Genomic DNA, 18611 nt, shown 5'->3' on the forward strand with positions numbered 1-18611 from the left:
TTATCTAGATACACATCTTGATAGTGTATCTCTTGATGATAGATGTGCAGCTAATTTTTCCCGGAACTCATGAAGATAATTATATTGCTGGAAAAAGTAAAGACACATTGAATTACATAGTAGAAGACAAATTGTTAGAAAGAGTAGATAGGGGCTGGAGCTGTATGGAGTTTGCCTTGCACATGCGAACCTAGGAGAGACCACGGTTCAATTCCCTGGCATCCCTTATGGTCCCCCAATCTAGGAGTAATTCCTGAGCATCACCATGTGTGGCCCAAAAACCAAAAAAAAAAAAAAAAAAAAGACAAATTTAGTAGGAATAAAAAAATATTATTTGCAAAGAGCTTTCTGTCCTTTTGGTTAAGGAAGCATTCTGCTTATGAAGTTTCATCTTTTAATAAAATTACACAGTGTGGACATTTTAATTTTCTTTTTATGTGGGGATTACACCTCACGGCTTACTTCAGGTTCTGAGCTCAAAGATCACTCCTGGGGGAGTTATACGGGGTACTAGGGATCGAACTTGGGTCAGTCCTATACAGGCAAGTGCCTTACTAACTGTACTCTGAAACCCTGTGGAAATTTTTCTTTAAAAATATTTTTTTGGGGGGAAGAGCAGTGGTGCAAGTGGTAAGGCATTTGCCTTGCATGCACTAACCTAAGATGGACCGTGGTTCGATCTCTCAGCATCCCATATGGTCCCCCAAGCCAGGGGCGATTTCTGAGCACATAGCCAGGAGTAATCCCTGAGCATCAATGGGTGTGGCCTAAAACCCAACTCCCTCCCAATTTTTTTGACAGATGAATACAGATGCATATCTTTTTTTTTGTTTTTTGTTTTTTTGTTTTTTGGGCCACCCCGGCATTGCTCAGGGGTTATTCCTGGCTGTCTGCTCAGAAATAGCTCCTGGCAGGCATGGAGGACCATATGGGACACCAGGATTTGAACCAACCACCTTTGGTCCTGGATCAGCTGCTTGCAAGGCAAATGCGCATATTTTATAAATCATAAAATCCTCCTTTTACATGCAGGAGTAAATGACATTAAAAGCATCGTTTTTGCAATCTGTTTTCCCTGAAGAGTAAGTGGGGAGTAGAGGATACTTTCTATAGCAACTAGCAGTGATATAGTCATGAAAATTTATTTCTTAAAATAGCTTTTAGTAAAATCTATTTTAGAAGAGGTACTTTGTTGCTTATTGTGCTTATATAATTAGTTAAAACAATTCTTGTTTGTTCTTGTTTTAGGACAACACCTGGCAGTGCTCAGGTGTTACTCCTGGCTTTGTGCTCAGAAAAGTCCTGGCATACTCAGGGACCATATGCAATGCTTGGTATTGAACTCGGGTCAGTCATGTCCAAGGCAACTGCCCTACCTGCTATGCTATCACTCTAACCTCTGTGTTTTAATATGTAATGATTACTTACACTTAACATTTCACCATCTTACTCTTTTTTTTGGGGGGGGGGGGTTGGGGCCACACAGGGTGATGCTCAGGGATTACTCCTGGCTATGTGCTCAGAAATCACTCCTGGCTTGGGGGACCATATGGGACGCCAGGGGATCTAACTGTGGTATGTCCTAGGCTAGTGCTGGCAAGGCAGATTGCTCCACACCACTGCTCCGGCCCCAGCACCATCTTACTCTTAAGAAATAATTTTGAAGCATCATTTCATTTTAACAAATAATATGGATAATTATGTTTTTAGATGCTGAACAATAAAGTGGGACTAGTGTGGATTGTGTGAATGACCTTAGAGAAGACTTGAGACTAGTGCTTCTTGGGAATTTTAGTTATTTTAATAATTCACATACAGGATGCTTGTGATAGTCCTAATTCAGGGGAGGACTTTTCCTGTGCTTGCTCCTCTGACTCAGTTCTAGATTTGAGACGGGATGCTTGGGAAATGAAAGCAAAATAATTTCCTTTATAGATTACAAATACCATGAAATGTGCAATCGTTTTAGTAGCATGCTAATATCTTGGGGGCATTGCTACTGTAGTACTAATTTTTGATGCGTTGAAGTAAATTTGCATTAATTTAAATGTATTAAAATAAATATGGAGATATCACTGTAAAAGACAGTTAACACTGCTTTACTTTTTTTGTATTAGGTATATTTGTTAAATGTCTTTGGGATATAATAGGATTAAATTAGGTATTTTTTTGACAGTAATCTACCAGGTTTACAGTGACAATTCAATTTTTATAAGTGAGAGGATACATTTCCATAATTAAATGGACAAAACTCAAACTACAAGAGTAAACTGCACTGTTGTTGGGATTGTCATTTGGTTCAGCCTCTGGAAAAACAGGAAATTTCTCAAAAATAAATTCAAGAAACTACCACATGACCTAGTGATTTCACTTGGCATCTATCCCAAGAACATAAGAATATTAACTGAAAAAGAGATTTGCACACACAAGATCTGGAAACAAACCAAATAAATGCCCAGAGACTAATGAATGGATAAAGAAATTGTGGTCTGTAAACACAAAGGAATACTTCTCAACTCTAAGAAAACATGAAATCCTACCTTTTGCTACAACTTGGATGGAACTAGAAGTTATCAAGGTAAGTAAAACAACTAGAGGGAAGAGGGTAAATGCTGGGATGGTCTCGGTTTTGTGTAGTAAGTAAAGAAGCAAAGAAAATGACAACGGCAAATGAAAACAAACCCTTGAACTGGGACTACAGAACTGTAGTTAGGAAGAGAGAAGGAAAATGGGGGTGCAGAAATGTCTGCTGATGGATGAGCTGGGTAATAGTACTGAGAAAACAAAAATAAAAAACCCCAAGTAAATTGTTAAATTGTTTTGTAAAATTCAAGTTTTCCCATTACTTATTTCTGATTTTTGGGTCATACCCAGCAGTGCTCAGGATTTACTTCTGGCATTGTGATTGGGGATCACTCCTTGTGGGCTCAGGGTATGCAGGATTGAACAAGTGTAGTCTGCTGCAAGGCAAACACCCTAACCACTATGCTATTGTTACAGCATCCCAATTTTTTTGTTTAGCATTTTCAGACATTCAAATTATAGTTGAACATAAAAACCAACACAAGTGATTTATGATAGAATACAGGGTTTTCGAGTTTTGCATATGGACTTTCAATGCCTTTTTCGTGATATATTCTGTACTTTTAATGGTTTGCCTCTAACCACAACCACACAATAAAGAAATACCTTTATAGTCTGTATTGCCCCAGATCCTCTCAGGTCTCTCAGGCTGTCAATAGCTTGCTGTGGTGAGACTGTGTCAGACAGGTAGAGGAGGAGGCAAGCGGCTACTAATAGAACACAATAGAAAACAGCACATTAGTCAGTAACTAGCAACAAAAGACAGTCTGGTGTGATTGTTCCATATGATTTAAAAGGCAATATTTTATTGTCTGTGTTTTGATAGTAATGATTAAAAAAAATTTTTTTTTTTTTTTTCAGATTTTTGGGCCACAGCTGGCAGTGCTCAGGGGTTACGCCTTGTGCGATTGGAGGGACTCAATGGCATGCTGGGGATTGAACCTGGGTTGGCCATATGCAAGTCAAATGCCCTACCTGCTGTATACTGTTGCTCTAGCCTCCCAATCTACTAATCTACTTGTGTCTCATGGATTTGCCTATTGCAGACATTTCTTATCAATGCATCATACCACACTGCTTTGGGCATAGTTTCTTTGACTTGGCATAGAGTTTAGGATTTATACATATTGTAGCATCTATCAGGTCTGACTATTATGACTATTAGTCATCTATCAGGATGACTAATGTTCAGTTGTATGAAACAAAAGGTTATGTACTTTTCAATTGATAGATTTATGCTTCCATATTTTAGATATTATGAAAAATGCTGCTGCTCTGAATGTTTATGAACAAGTTTTTATATAGTTATGTTTTAATTCTTTGAAGTAAATGCCCAGAGTGGGGTATCTAGATCACTAAACAACTCTGTTTAACTGAAAAGCTGCCAGACCACAGCAGTGTATGGGTCTTTCTGGCTGTCAATGGCTTGCTGCGATGAGACCGTCAGTGGTTCTCCACATCCTTCCAACATGTATTTTCCATGTTTTAAAAAAAATAGTCATTTTAATGGGTATTAAATGATAACTCACATGTTTTGATTTCAACCTCTCTGATGATGAGCCTCATTTCACTTCTGTGTAATTTGTATGTTATGTATTAATATTTAGGAATAGATATTAAGTTTATTAAGTATTAATGTTTGGGGGCCGGCGAGGTGGTGCTAGAGGTAAGGTGTCTGCCTTGCAAACGCTAGCCAAGGAAGGACCGCGGTTTGATCACCCGGTGTCCCATATGATCCCCCCAAGCTAGGGGCGATTTCTGAGTGCTTAGCCAGGAGTAACTCCTGAGCATCAAATGGGCGTGGCCCGAAAAAAAAAAGGTAAGTATTAATGTTTGTGTATTAAGTCCTCAATGTCATCAGTAGCACCTTGAAAATTTTGACTCAAAATGAAACATCTAATGAAAGCAGATTCTATAATATGTTTCCTGTTAGTGGTGAGTTGACATTGTTTATTTGTTTATTTCGACATTTGGGCCACACCTGGTGTTCAAGAGTTTCTCCTGGCTCTGTACTACGGAATCACTCCTGGCAATGCTCAAGAGACCATATGAAATACTGGGCATCCAAACCAACCCAGTGTGTGCAAGGCAAGCATTCTACCCTCTGTATTATCTCTCAGATCCATTTTTATTATTATAATGAAATGACAGAAACCAAAATGATATTTGAGGTGCGACAGCAACTAGTTTGGAGAATTCTCTTTTTTTTTTTGCCCATTTTTTAATGGGATGGTTTTTCTCTCTGATTATAAAAGGTCTTTATCCTAGATATAGAATAGTATACATATGTATATGTCCTTATATACATTATTTTTTAAATCATTCTGCATTGCCTTTTAATTGCAATATTGTCTTCTGGAACAAAAATGTTGAAAATTTTAATTTTGTCATTATTGAAAGGAATAACTCCTACTCAATGTGCCATTTAACTTTTGCTGAACACCTGTACAGTGCATTTTAAAAACATTTTGGATTTGGCCACATCCAATAGTGTTAGGAATTTCTCCTGGGGGACTTGAGGGATCATATGGGTTTCCAGGGATCAAACCTGGGACAACTGCATGGAAAGTAAATGTCCTATCTAATGTACTATATCTCTCTAGCCCCACATGTAGTTTATTTATTTATTTATTATGGGGTCACACTCGGCAGCGCTCAGGGGTTACTCCCAGCTCTATGCTGAGAAATCGCTCCTGGCAGGCTCGCGGGACCATATGGGATGCCGGGATTTGAACCACCGACCTTCTGCATGCAAGGCAAACGTCTTACCTCCATGCTATCTCTCCGGCCCCATGTAGTTTATTTTTTATAAAAAAATATCAGTTGAGGTTTTCATATTTACGTTACATATGGATATTATTTAGAAGTCACTGCCAGTATCATGACTCAGCACAGGGAAAACATTAGAAAACAAGAATGCAGGTGCTAGGATTTGTAAATAATGTCTTACAGAATACTCCAAAACAATTCTGAAAATACTTTCCCACCCACCAAGCTTTCTAGGGAACACTAATGTTAGGATAATGAATTATCTTCTGAGTCCTAACAGACTTATATTGTGTTTTGTCTCACTTTAATATGGAATAAACACAGTGTACAGAATAAAGTGTACAGAATATACCTTGAAGTTATATAAAAATATTGAATAATGAAATGTAATTCTTACCAAGACAAGATCTCCCAAGTCCTCCATAACAACTGAAAGGGAAGCAGAATTTTGAAGTTTGTATATTCATTCTGTCCGACTAATGGCAACTAAGATCTGCACATTCTGTCCTCTATTTCAAATTTGTAATACTTAGCACCAGGCTTTACACGTGGAGGTTAACAAATTGTTTTGAATTATTCATTCAAATGTGTGTTTTGAATTTTGAACAAAGTGTGCTTTATTGGGAGACATTCTAAACACTTTTAAGGGTTAAGGTAAGCTAGGGCATTTTTTTATTGATCTTTTAAAATTCCAGAATCCATATCTGAGAAAGGAGAATGTTACTAAGTAGGTATCAGAGAAGAAGAAAAGAAATAAGAATGAAGGGGAGGTGGAGAAGACAGATGAGAAATAACAGAGGTCGGGGTCAAGGGGATTCTGGAAAAATGGGGTTGGATATCTAGTGCAACAGGTAAGGTGATCTAACCCAGGCTCAGTCTCTAGCATCCCATATCATTTCCTGGAGTACCACCAGGAGTAATTCCCGAGTACAGAGCCAAGAATAACATCTGAACAATGCTGGGTGTGATGTAAAAAATAATTTTTTTTTGAAAAGCAACATTAAAAAAAAAAAAACCTAGCTCTAACGCCATTTTACCTATACTTGTCAAAAGATACAGCCTGAACAACTGTCCTCATTCTAAAAGTTTGCTTTTACTAGTACTAGATGAGAAGGCATGCTTTTCTCTAGACAAGTTGGAAATGACAGCATGAAGGAGGGATTGGAGTCCTTTATTCCCTACTCTGCGGGCTATAGTTCTCTGTAGAGCAGAGTTCAGTTCGATCACAAGCAGGTATGTGTTTCCAAGACTCTGTGGCTCTAGCCTTCAGAATAGGAACTACTGGCAGGAAGCTCCTCAGTTTGGTTTGTAGAGCAAGATTGTTTTGGTGTGCTGCTCCTTAGCTGTCCCAAAACTGCATGTTTATCCAGAATGATCTGTCTACTAATTTCAAGCTCAAAACAGTGGTGTTTGGGGTCTTCAGGTATCAAACTACACGATACTCTATTTTGTTCCACACAGAATAAGCTACTTAGGCTTACTAGAATTCAAAAAGTACCAAGTACAGTGAAGATCTTTTGTTCTACTTCATGACAGAAGTTCTGGTTCAGCCCTGTAGTCCAACCCCTGGTTTCTACAGTGCTACTGTGTACTGTTAATTGTCATTTTCCTGTTATCGCCAAGGTATTTCTTTTCTTTCAGTTTTTGGGCCACACTGAGCAATACTCAGGGGTTACTCCTGGCTCTGTGCTCAGAAATTGCTCCTGGCAGGCTCAGGGGATCATATGGAATACCGGAGAACAAATCAGGGTCTGTTCTGGGCCGGCCACGTGCAAGGCAAACGTCCTATAGTTATACTATCACTCAGCCCTTAAGTAATAGTTTAAGATATCTTCCTATGGGGCCGGAGAGGTGGCACTAGAGGTAAGGTGTCTGCCTTGCAATCGCTAGCCAAGGAAGGCCCGTGGTTCGATCCCCCAGCGTCCCATATGGTCCCCCCAAGCCAGGGGCAATTTCTGAGCACTTAGCTAGGAGTAACCCCTGAGCATCAAACAGGTGTGGCCCAAAAAACCAAAACCAAACAAACAAAAAAAGATATCTTCAGGATGATTTATTTGTTGCTAATTTAAAATAAATGTTGATTTTCTTGCTATTTGTAGCAACTAAGCAACTGAAAGGTTGAGCATCAAGCAAGTTGTTATAAAACAAGAACGATGCCTTATTTATCAGGAGGGAAGGGCTCCAAAATGATAACTAGAGGTTTAAGACAGAAGGGAAAACCCCTTCTAAAAATTTCCGAGCCTATTCCTTTATTATTCTTACTGCTCAAACATGATAATGGCCGATATCTGAATGCTTGTTCTGTAACAGATATCCTGCTATTAACTTTCATGCAGTGTCTCCTTTTAATCCTTACAACAAATCTAACCATATTGGTAATAAGTGAATAAAGATGCAATGATTCAAGAAGCTATTTTGGTTGGGAGAGTTCTTAAGATGTAGAAAGGAGAAAGGGAGAACGTACTGTATTACAGTTTTCCGGTTATTTTTAAGGCAGATTGCAAGCTCTTCCAGTATTTCATAGCATCTGGCTATGTCAGGAGTCCCTCCATCTGGGATTGGATGATGATGAGTGATAATTCCATACTTCTGGTAGAGGTCCAAAAGGTTTGGAACTCGGTATTTTGACAGTTCCCCTCTTGTGCAGAAAACAAATATGTCTTGTATACCACAGCTCTTTAATTCTTCTGTCAAGAGACCAAGATATACATGGACACACATGTATAAGACATCACAGATTAAATATGACCAACAGGGAACTATGAATTTATATTTCTGAAGTAAAACTACATAAAAATAATCATCATAAATTTGAAGTGCTTATTGAGAATATAAAACAATTTTGATTTGATTTCCAACTAGGGAAAAATAAAGTCACTAAGGACCTAGGATGTATTTTGGTGGCTACGTGCATGTCTCCCACGTGAGACACTGAATTAGATCACTAGTACCACTAAAATAAATAAAATAACATTTAAACACAAAATAAAAATTGGAAACATCTGAACCAAAATATGACTAAGAGCAAACTTCACTTAGTAAGTCAACATGTTTTTTATTGAATTTTAAGATAAGTCAATACTACTTTTCTTAATTTTTTATAATGCTTTAAAGTATAAATAAAATGGAAAATGCCTAATTATTCCAGATAAACTCTAGAATAATATAATACCTTTCTATTTAATTTTACTTCAAACCAATCACATTTGCTTTGATCAAAAATAGTTTTACTCTAAGCATTGCAAATATAATCTAGAGAGCAATCTTGTATTTTCTCTTATGTTTGAAGGAGAACTCCTCAGAGTCACAATTAATTCAATGGATTAGGCTTCTAGGAAATTAAGCACCATTAGGATTTGCAGCTTAGCTAATTTCACTTTAATGATATGCACCAGGTTACCATATTAGCTATTCTGTACAGTTAAATTTCTTTATGACAAAATTTACTATGTAGTATTAGGTTCAAAATGAAATCTAATTCTAATTTGAGTCCCCATTCTCTCCCTACTTTCTAATTCCATGAACATTTAGCCATATAATATTTGAATGTACTTTTTTTTTTAAATCATAAACCTCTAGAGATGCTCTTAAAGTATGGTTACTCTAAACTCTAAATATAAAATATGATTATGATTTCAAAGTCTAAGCACAAAACAAAATCCTTCATTAATAATTTGTGTTGGGGCTGGTGAGGTGGCGCTAGAGGTAAGGTGTCTGCCTTGCAAGTGCCAGCCAAGGAAGGACCGCGGTTCGATCCCCCGGCGTCCCATATGGTCCCCCCATGCCAGGGGCAATTTCTGAATGCTTAGCCAGGAGTAACCCCTGAGCATCAAATGGGTGTGTCCCAAAAAACAAACAAAAAATAATAATTTGTATTGTACTTAAAACCCATTGTGGTGATATTATTTGGGTTAAATAACACAAACAGTATTATTTAAGTTAACTTCATCCTCCATTTGAGAAATGGAAGGAAACATCTCAAGGAATGCTCAGGGGTCTCTAGGCTACTGATACATGATTTACTGGACTCCACTTTTCAGTGCTCAGGCCCAGCTATGCATTGCTGCCGGGAGCCATTAGGGCAATCTTAGCAGTCTTAGGGGGCTACCAGGGTTGGGATTCTCAGGGGCATGTGGTACTACAAATTAAGCATGGATTCTCGTGTACCTTGATTCACTCACTGAGTTACTTTCCTAGCCTCTATTTTATCAATATAAATGGCTTCTATTTTTCACTCTCATATATAATTTTTGGACAGTGATGTCTATATCCTATTATATTTTTACGTTTGAAAAATTCTCTAATCTGTAGTTAACATATTGACCATTTTTAAGGGTGGGTAATTCTTGTATCTACTACTTGCTATTTAAATAGGACAATTTTCATTCTACAGTGGATCTCAAAATTTCCTAGGAAGGACTGAGAGAAACCACAGGAAGTTCTGATTGGGACATCTGGAATATAGTATTTGGAGTTTCTCCCTAAAACACTGTTTTTGTTTTGTTTTGTTTGTTTGTTTGGGACACAACCTGTGATGCTCAGGGATTATTCCTGGCTCTACACTCAGAAATAGCTCCTGGCTCAGGGGACCATATGGAATACCCAAGGTCCATCCTGGATCAACTGCATGCAAGGCAAACGCCCTACTGCTGCACTTTCGCTCCGGCCCCTCTACCTAAAACACTGTTATATGATTTATATATTGGATTCTAATGGAAGAAGAGATGGCTTGGTAAAAGTTGGAAGTATTTTTTAAAAGATACACTAAACCAGTAGTCCTTCTGGAAATGTGCCAGATTGACTCTTGAGTAAATGATTTTATTACATTTTGCTATGATTTTATGGAAACTTTCTACCATGATGAGTATCTTCTAAGCTAAAAAGATGTGCAAATGCTGTAAGGGTCAACCAATCTACTAGCTTCTTGTTTTTTTTGTAGATAATGAATAAATTAGAGAAATTACATTAGCAATGTGATACTCCAAAATAACCACAAAAAGTATTTTAAGATTTGGAAACACAAAATCAAGCAATATATAATTTTTTTATTTTGCTATATTATAAGGATATTGGGTAGAACTTGCTATTTTAGGCCAACCAGATAAAATATTTTATAGATCTAAATTTGTTATACTTTGCAATATGTACATTCCAAATTGATACAAATTATAAAGACATTTTCTGGATTCAGTCTTGAGATATGAGTTTTGAACACTCTTGGGCTTACCTAGGTTAGCCCATTCCACCTTTCCCATCTGGATGATGTTTTTCTAACTTTACTATGGAGAATGGACAAGCTCATTACTATTCTAAGTTCCTAGCTCAGGCTTACTTCCTAAAACCACAGTCAACTCTATAAGGAATATTTTCAAAGATATGAGCAATACAATATAAATTATCCTACATTCTTTTCTCACATAACTAACTTCAAATGTAGTCTTCATGTATGATATAAACACAGCAATCAATAAAAGCAGCTCTGTTTCATAAATGATGAGATGTTTTCTCTTCAATTATCAGGATAAAACTGTAGTTGAAAACTATAAAATACTGAATATTTATTTGGTATATTGAGAGAAGGCTTTAGTTTGTTTCTATTAAGAAATTTCTATTTTTTTTGAAAAATATATATTAATGTGACTTTTATATCACACTTACCTGTATCTTTTTGAATATTTCTTCTAATATCTTTAAATTTACAACCTATAAGTAGTGATAAAGCAAGTAAAAAGGTCAGTTTTTGGTCATTTATAGCATTTATATAGTTCTCTGTTTTTCAATCTAAAATAGTGTTGGGTATTAAAAGAGGGCGGCAGCAGTAGCCTCAGGTGAAAGTGGGGGCCCACTTTTCTGTTCATTTAAAGAAGGTATATTTCCGGGGAAGAGGACGCTGAATGATTTTTTTTTTCCTTTTGGAGAGGGAGTGATAGGTCAAACTAGTTTGGTAACCTCTGATCTAGAACACAGATTATAATGAGAGCGTCCTCAAAAAGTTCCCTAGTACTAATGGCTTATGAAATTTTCTTACTGCTCAGTAATAGAGAATAATATATCAGTTGACAAAAGTTTTACTTAGAATATATCAGTAAAGGGGCTGAAGCGATAGTATCCATCATAAGGTGCTTGCCTTGTATGTACCCACCCCAGATTTGATTCCCGACATCCTATATGGCATCCCTGACCACTGTCAGGAATGATTCCTGGGTGCAGAGCCAGGAGTAATCCCTAAGCATCATTGGATATTTCCCAAAATAACCTCTTTAAGAAAAAGTAAAATATATCAGTCGGAAGGCAACTATAGTATTCGATTCCCTACCTGGAAGAGCACATAAACCGAGAAACTGAGAACAATTCACTCGTGACAAGGATAGCCTAAAAAAAAAAAAAAAGAAAAATAATTTAATATTTTTATTATAAAAGGGAATTCCAGTTAATTAACATGTATGTTTGATCCTGGGTATTTAAAACTGGTAGTTAAAAAAATGAAAATTTATCATTAAATATCAAATTTAATAAATGTATTAAAAATCTTATTAAATTTTTATTTAAAAAAAAACCTACAGAAATTGGAACTTTTATTGGGTGGTGGCCTATGCCCAGCAGTGTTCAATGCTAAGCACCCTACCCTTTCTGTACTGTTTAGCCATTTTATTTTAAACAGGGACAGTTGACAAGTGCATGACTGTGGCAGATAATACTAGGTTGTGTCATATAACAAATGATATCATATCTCACTCTTTGGTACACTTGTCCTTTATTATATAAGTTAAGTAGATTTGTGTATTAAATGTTAAGTCACTTCAATTCTGTCTCAATTCTTTGCTTCTATGGGAGTCTCAATATATAGATAGATACCATCCCTCTCTAAAACCATATTCTATGATAGTAAATGAAAAAGAATTAGAAGATTCCTTATAGATTAAAATTGTTCAAATTATCACTATTTTCAGTATGTATATTCCACACACAGTCTACAAAGACTATAATTACACGTCAAATATTTTAGCTCATCAGTGATGAGAAATGTTTACATACCATGATATTGGAATTGGAGCCTGTTCATCTTCAATAGGCTCTTCATCTGATGAATCAAACTCACATGTTTGCATTGAAATAGGCTGCAAAATTGATCACTTATATTAGTATAAAGAACACTTCCATATAGTCTTAGCATAGCTGATCCTTGCTTAAATACATTAACTGCGGATTTTTCAATTCAACGTATAACAGCAAAGAGATCCATATTAATATTAACTTATTGCTACTTATAATTATATGAAAGATTCCACTGCACTAGAAGAAAGAGATGTCGTATCCAAGAAACTTGCCTCTGGCCCTGGCTCTGCCACTAATGGTATCATCTTAGACAAGATACTTCAGTTTTCTGCAGCTATCAAGTGTGAAGACATTCATCCATAAGCTTTTGATTTCATTTTTGTTTTTAGTGGGAGGCAGCCACCGCTGGTGCTCAGGACTTATTCTTGGCTCTGTGCTCAGAGATCACTCCTGGCAGTGATCAGAAAACCATGTCATGCCAGGGATTGAGCCCGGATCTGCCACATGCCAAGACAAACACCTAAATTCTGTCTGGCCCAACAAACACTTCTTGAACACCTGCATTTGCCAAGCTCTAGAGGTGCAAAGAGCTGTAAGTTAAATATCCTTTCAGTATAATTAGTGAGAAAGATATGTGAATGGATTAGAGAAGAAAAATTTAAGTGCTAAAGTGAAAGCATAAACAAACTTGAGCAGGAAAGGAAAAACTGACTACTTAGGTAGTTGCAGAAAGTTTCAGAGAGCTGATGTGTCAGCTGGGTTTTGAACTATGAGCAGGAGACTCTTAGGTAGATAGGGAAGAAATTATGACCATTAAAAGAATAAAGGATTTGATCCCCCATACTGGTTTGATTTGGTGTCCTCAGAAACTGAAAGAGAAGGACCTAAAGCAGTATTTAAAAAATAATCCTTATACAGTCTAGTCATTTGGGGCGGAAAGGAGGGCAATAGGTGGAATAAACCATTTTGTGAATCACTGGGCTAGAGAGAGAATAAGATTGACTTTTGTGTTGGTCTAAAACGCTGGGATGAAAACTGGGAAAAGCAGGCTTTTGGAGTTGTGCAACAGAACACACCTTCATTCTACTTCCTAGTTGAGTTTGCCTTGTTTTGTTTTCCACACCCGCGATGCTCAGTGCTCACTGCTGGTGGGGCTTAGGGAATTATATGGCCTGTGAAGGAACACACCCTGGATGGCTGATGCATGTAAGGCAAGTTGTACTATCTCTTCCAACCCCAGCCAAGTCAGTCATCTCTCAGGAACCAATTGAGAGAGGAGACACAGGCTCAAGGAGATCCATGTCAGTTTTACCACTATCGACTAAAGGTTGTGACTTTAAAGCTTTGGTTAAGAAGGTTTGTTAGTTCTTTATCCCAGGATTAGAATGGTCCACCCAGCCACAGACAGCAGTGTATGGGGCTTGTATGTAGGTGGCAGAGGGCAACTTAGCACTTTTTGTAGTGAAGAAAGAACTGGTAGAGCCTTCTGAGCAGTGTGTCCTATCCAGGGATGAGATCACTCCCTGGTTCCATTGTGGGACAAGTGGACAGAAAGAGAGGCCAGGAGTGAATGACAAGTTGCCACGATGGTCTATAAGGAAACACGAAGATTAGCAGCCTAGCCACCTAGTTGGTGTCCTTCTTAGGTGTGATGCTAAAGAAGTGCAGAATAGTTTTGTTAGTACAAAAAAAACCTAACGATGGAGCCAATTCAGGCTTCCATGGCTGGATCTGTATGTTCAGTCACTGTCACTCAACTCAAAACAATGTCCCTTCCATCCTTGGGACTCCCTGGAGGTGTGAGGTTAGGCCAACCAGACTTCAACTTCCATCCTTGCATGGATTTCTCCCTGCATTCTCTTTCAGGCAGTTTGAAGGAGTCATGATTTCCAGTTGAGGGGCCAGAGAGATAGCACAGCGGTAGGGTGTTTTTGCCTTGCAAGCAGCCAATCCAGGACGGATGATGGTTTGAATCCTGGCATCCCATATGGTTCCCCTGGTGCCTTGCCAGGAGCGATTTCTGAGCCCAGAGCCAGGAGTAACCCCTGAACACTGCCAGTTGTGACCCCCAAACCAAAATAAATAAATAAATAAATAAATAAAGTTTCCAGTAGGTGTGGACCAAATCATTCGAATTCTCCCAGCTCCTAAAACGGCCCCATTCCCCCCAAAACCCAGAGGAGGCAAGGGGAAGGCAATGGGTGTGGTGGACCCCACCTTTGCGGGGTTTAACAAATGTGTTTTACCAAGCTCTCTCAGTGGACCATGAGCGCTGCCTCTTGGGGGGAATACCCTAGAGGCACCACAGTTCTCGATCCGTCTTCTATTTTGGTAAAAAAAAAAAACCAAGCAGTCTGCTCCGAATAGGCTGTAGGCCCCCGCAGGCCAGCTCAGGGCCCCCCACGGGCCACCCCCTCTTCCACCATCGATGCTCTCGCGCCCCCCAAGCGGCCCCACCGTCACCGCCCCCGTCCTGGACGGTCGTGGTCGGTTGCGACGAGAATCGGGGCTGGGACTCGGGCTGATCCAGAGCCAAGATCCAATTTCGGGGATCGTACCTGTCTCGATGGAACCCCCCTCTTTTTCTAAACCCCCCAGCCCGCCCCGACTCACCGGCTTCATCGCGGGGCCAACCCCCTCGGTGCGACCAGCCAGCCACGACCTCCTTCCAAGCAGCTCCCGGTCTCCGCTGCTCCCCGCCCACGTTAGGCCCGCCCCTCCTCTCAGCTCATTGGCTCATCTCCTGGGAGGCGGGGCGCGAGGGTTCTTGGGACCCAATCAGAGATGCTTTGCTTCTTAGTTGCCCCAGTCTCTCAACGCTCATTGGCTCCTAAGACTCCTTTGAAAGACGCGCCGGTGGAGGCCCCGGTTGGACGTTGATTGGCTGCAAGGACGCCCTCCTCCCGCCAGTTGGGAGCGTGGAGGGAGCGTGGAGTGGAAGGAAGGGACTGAGATGCCAGGAGAAGGATGCAAAGCTTGCTTCTTAAGGGCAGGAGTGTCAAGGGGTACCAGGGCAAACAGTTTTGTCCCACTTTTTAAAAATTAATTAATTTTTATTATATTTTAAACTTTATTTTCTTAAATCCCATACTGTTTTCAATCATTTCTTATTAACTGCTTGCAAAAGTTTCAACAGATGCAAGAACAGATGGATGATATCCAAGTAGAGACTGATGGAAGCTAACACATCACCTTTATTTTCTTAAATTCCATACTGCTTTCAATCATCTCTTATTAACTGCTTCCAAAATGCAAGAATAGATTGATAATATTCAAGTAGAGAGACTGATGGAAGCTAACCCATCATCTAGTTTATTTTTTTAAATAAATTTTTATTGTGATCAACATGAATTACAAGTCATTCACAATAATATTTAAAGTACATAGTGACATTGACTTTTTTAAAAGGCAGGTTGGGGTGGGGACTGTAGTCCTGGAGTGTGTTAGGAACAAATCTCACATCCCTTAGATTCTGTTGGTCATATCAAGTATTGCACACATATAAACATATAAATAAATATTCATTGCGTACCTGAAGGAATCAGCTTGTAAGCCTGGGGGTTTGGGGAAATCCCCAGTTTGTTGTGGAGAGGTGGGATGGGAGCCAAGGAGGTTGTGGCGTGGGTGAAGAATTGTGATTTAAGGAATGGCATTTTAAAGGCAATTTTCAGTAGAACCAGGAAAAGTCCATGTCGCAGGTGAACTCTGCAGGCTGACTGTAAGCTGCAAACTTCTCTTTTTCCTTTTTGTTTCTATTGAGGTCTTCAACTGAGTGAAGCAACCCACCACTTGATAGAAAGGGATCTGCTTTATGCCAAGTGCACTAAATTATACGTCAGTGTCATCCAAAACCCCCCTCCTAGCATATCCAGAATATTGTTTGCTCTGGGCACAGTTGCTCAGCTAAGTTGATACGATAAACTATCACATATTTTTGGGGTTTTTGAGCTACTCCCAGCGGTGTTCAGGGGGTTCTCCTGGCTCTGCGCTCAGAAATCACTCCTGGTGGGCTTAGTGGACCACATGGGAATGATTGCAGAGCATCTTATCCATGTTGGCCACATGCAAGGCAAATGCCCTGCCCTACCAACTGTACTATTTATTGCTCCAGCCCCAGTATCATCACAGATATTTTAAATCACCTTTGTACCTTCCTTTTGTTTATTTTGGGACTACAGCCAGAGATGTGCAGGGTTTACTTCTGACTGTCTTTAGGATCACTACTGAAGGGAGCTCAGGGGATCATATGAGGTGCCAGGAAAAAACTATACTATTTGATCCCAATCTTTTAGACCAGTGTTGTCTAATATGGTGACCATATTCTAGATGAACTTTTTTCCCCCAAAATAAGAAAATTAAATTAGAGATAATTTTGAGGGGGAGGGGCAGGAAGAACTCAACCTATGAGCATAGAATAATTTTCTATTTCCTAAGGTCCTCTTTATTTTTTTTTCTTAAGTGTTTTAAATTTTTCCTGGTATAGCTCTTTTGTTATGTTAGGTTGAACTTAGGTACTTAATACTTTTGGACATTATTTTAATTGTGGTAGACTCTTTGATCTCTTTATCCTCTGATTCAAATATAATATATATAAATATATATATAAAATCATATATACAAATAATTTTTGTATACGGTATTAGGTCTTCAATGTATTCTATCATGTCATCTGCAAATAAAGATAATTTAACTTCTTTTCCAAGTTGGATCCCTTTGATTTCCCTTTCTTGTCTGATGGCTGTTGCTATGATTTATAAAATAATGTTGAATAAGAGTGGAAACAGTGATATATCCTTGTCTTATGCCTGATCTCAGTGGGAATGCTTTCTATTTTTATTGACTATGGGCTTTGTATAGATAGCTGTTACTCTCTTGAGAAAGGTTGATTGTGCCCCTATTTTACTGGATATTTATCATGAATGTATGTTGGATCTTGTAGTAATCTTTCTCTGCATCAATTGGTATGATCATATAATTTTTATATTTCCTTTTATTGATGGGGTGTATTATGTTAATTGATTTGCATATATTGAGCAATCCTTGCATCCCTGGTATAAATCCCACTTGATCATGGTGTAAGATTTTTTGATGTGCTGTTGGATTCAGTTTGATATGATTTTGTTGAGGATTTTTGCAACAAAATCCTTCAATCTCTTTCATCCAGGAGGCTGGTTTTTGAATGTTCTTTTTTTGTAGTGTCTCTGTCTGCTTGGACTACCAGTTTAATGTTAACTTTGTAAAAGGTGTTAGGAAGGATTCCTGTTTCTTTGATATTTTCAAAGAGCTTAAGGGCCAACAGCAGTTAAGTCTTCTCTGAAGGTTTAATAAAGCTCATCTGCACCAGGACTGTTATTCTAGGGGGAAATCTCAAATACTGTTTCAATTTCCTTGCTTGTAATTGGTCTGTTCAGGCTTTCTATTTCCTCCTCATTCAGTTTTAGGAAATTACATGTTTCTAGGAATCTGTCCATTTCTTCTAGGTTTTTCAACTTAACAGAGTAGAATTGTTTACAATAAACTTTTCATGTCTTGGAGTTTGGGGATCTCTGTTGTAATTTCTCCCATTTCTTTTCTGACCCTATTTATTTCAACACTTTCTTTTTTTTCCTTATGACTTTAGCCAACATTGAGTTTATGCTTTTTTTTGGGGGGGGGGAGGGGGGACACACTCAGCAGCACTCATGGGTTACTCCTGGCTCGGGAGACCATATATGGGATGCCAGGAATCAAATCCAGGTCTGTCCTGGGTCTGCTGTGTGCAAGGCAAACACCCTACTGCTGTGCTGTCTCTCCGGTCCTGTTTGTTTTTCTTTTGAAGAATAAAATTGTTTATTTTTTCAAAGAATTAGCTCCTGGCTTCATTGTAGGCATGATGCACATATAGGCACACAAGCACATCTTATATGTGCATGGTTCATCTCTCTCTCTCTCTCTCTCTCTCTCTCTCTCTCTCTCTTACACACACACACACACACACACACACACACACACGCACACACACACACGCACACACACACACAGTTGTTTTTTTTTTTTTTTTAACCCAGTTGGTTCTTTGAAGGCACAGCGGGAACTTGTTCTTTCTAGCTTCATGAAAGTGCTGTGACCATGTGCCTCAGTTCCAGCTCATAAATGGGCATGATGTGGGACCACTTCTAGATTTGGTTTATCGACACCTGGGCACATCATCTCTCATGACTCAG

General features: G+C 38.7%; 1 protein-coding gene across 1 annotated transcript; it reads right to left on the reverse strand.

Moving 5' to 3' along the window:
• CDKN3 (cyclin dependent kinase inhibitor 3) lies at positions 1 to 15030 on the reverse strand. Its single transcript, XM_049767580.1, has 8 exons — positions 15022 to 15030; positions 12388 to 12470; positions 11669 to 11724; positions 11011 to 11055; positions 7817 to 8039; positions 5750 to 5781; positions 3190 to 3293; positions 1 to 87 (listed from the first exon to the last, which is right to left on the reverse strand). Exons 1-8 carry the CDS (start codon positions 15028 to 15030, stop codon positions 1 to 3), a joined length of 639 nt encoding a protein of 212 aa, XP_049623537.1.
• Between the last annotated feature and the right edge of the window lie 3581 nt (positions 15031 to 18611).

Source organism: Suncus etruscus, chromosome 2 (assembly GCF_024139225.1).
Source record: "Suncus etruscus isolate mSunEtr1 chromosome 2, mSunEtr1.pri.cur, whole genome shotgun sequence".
Taxonomy (NCBI): Eukaryota; Metazoa; Chordata; class Mammalia; order Eulipotyphla; family Soricidae; genus Suncus; species Suncus etruscus.

Bases quoted from the DNA above. Each gene is read 5' to 3' on its own strand.
- CDKN3 (XM_049767580.1), bottom strand. The intron at 11,725-12,387 runs GTATGTAAACAT...TTTTTTTTTTAG, and splicing joins GCTCCAATTCCAATATCATG to GCTATCCTTGTCACGAGTGA. The intron at 8,040-11,010 runs GTAAGTGTGATA...GTCTCTTGACAG, and splicing joins AAATATTCAAAAAGATACAG to AAGAATTAAAGAGCTGTGGT.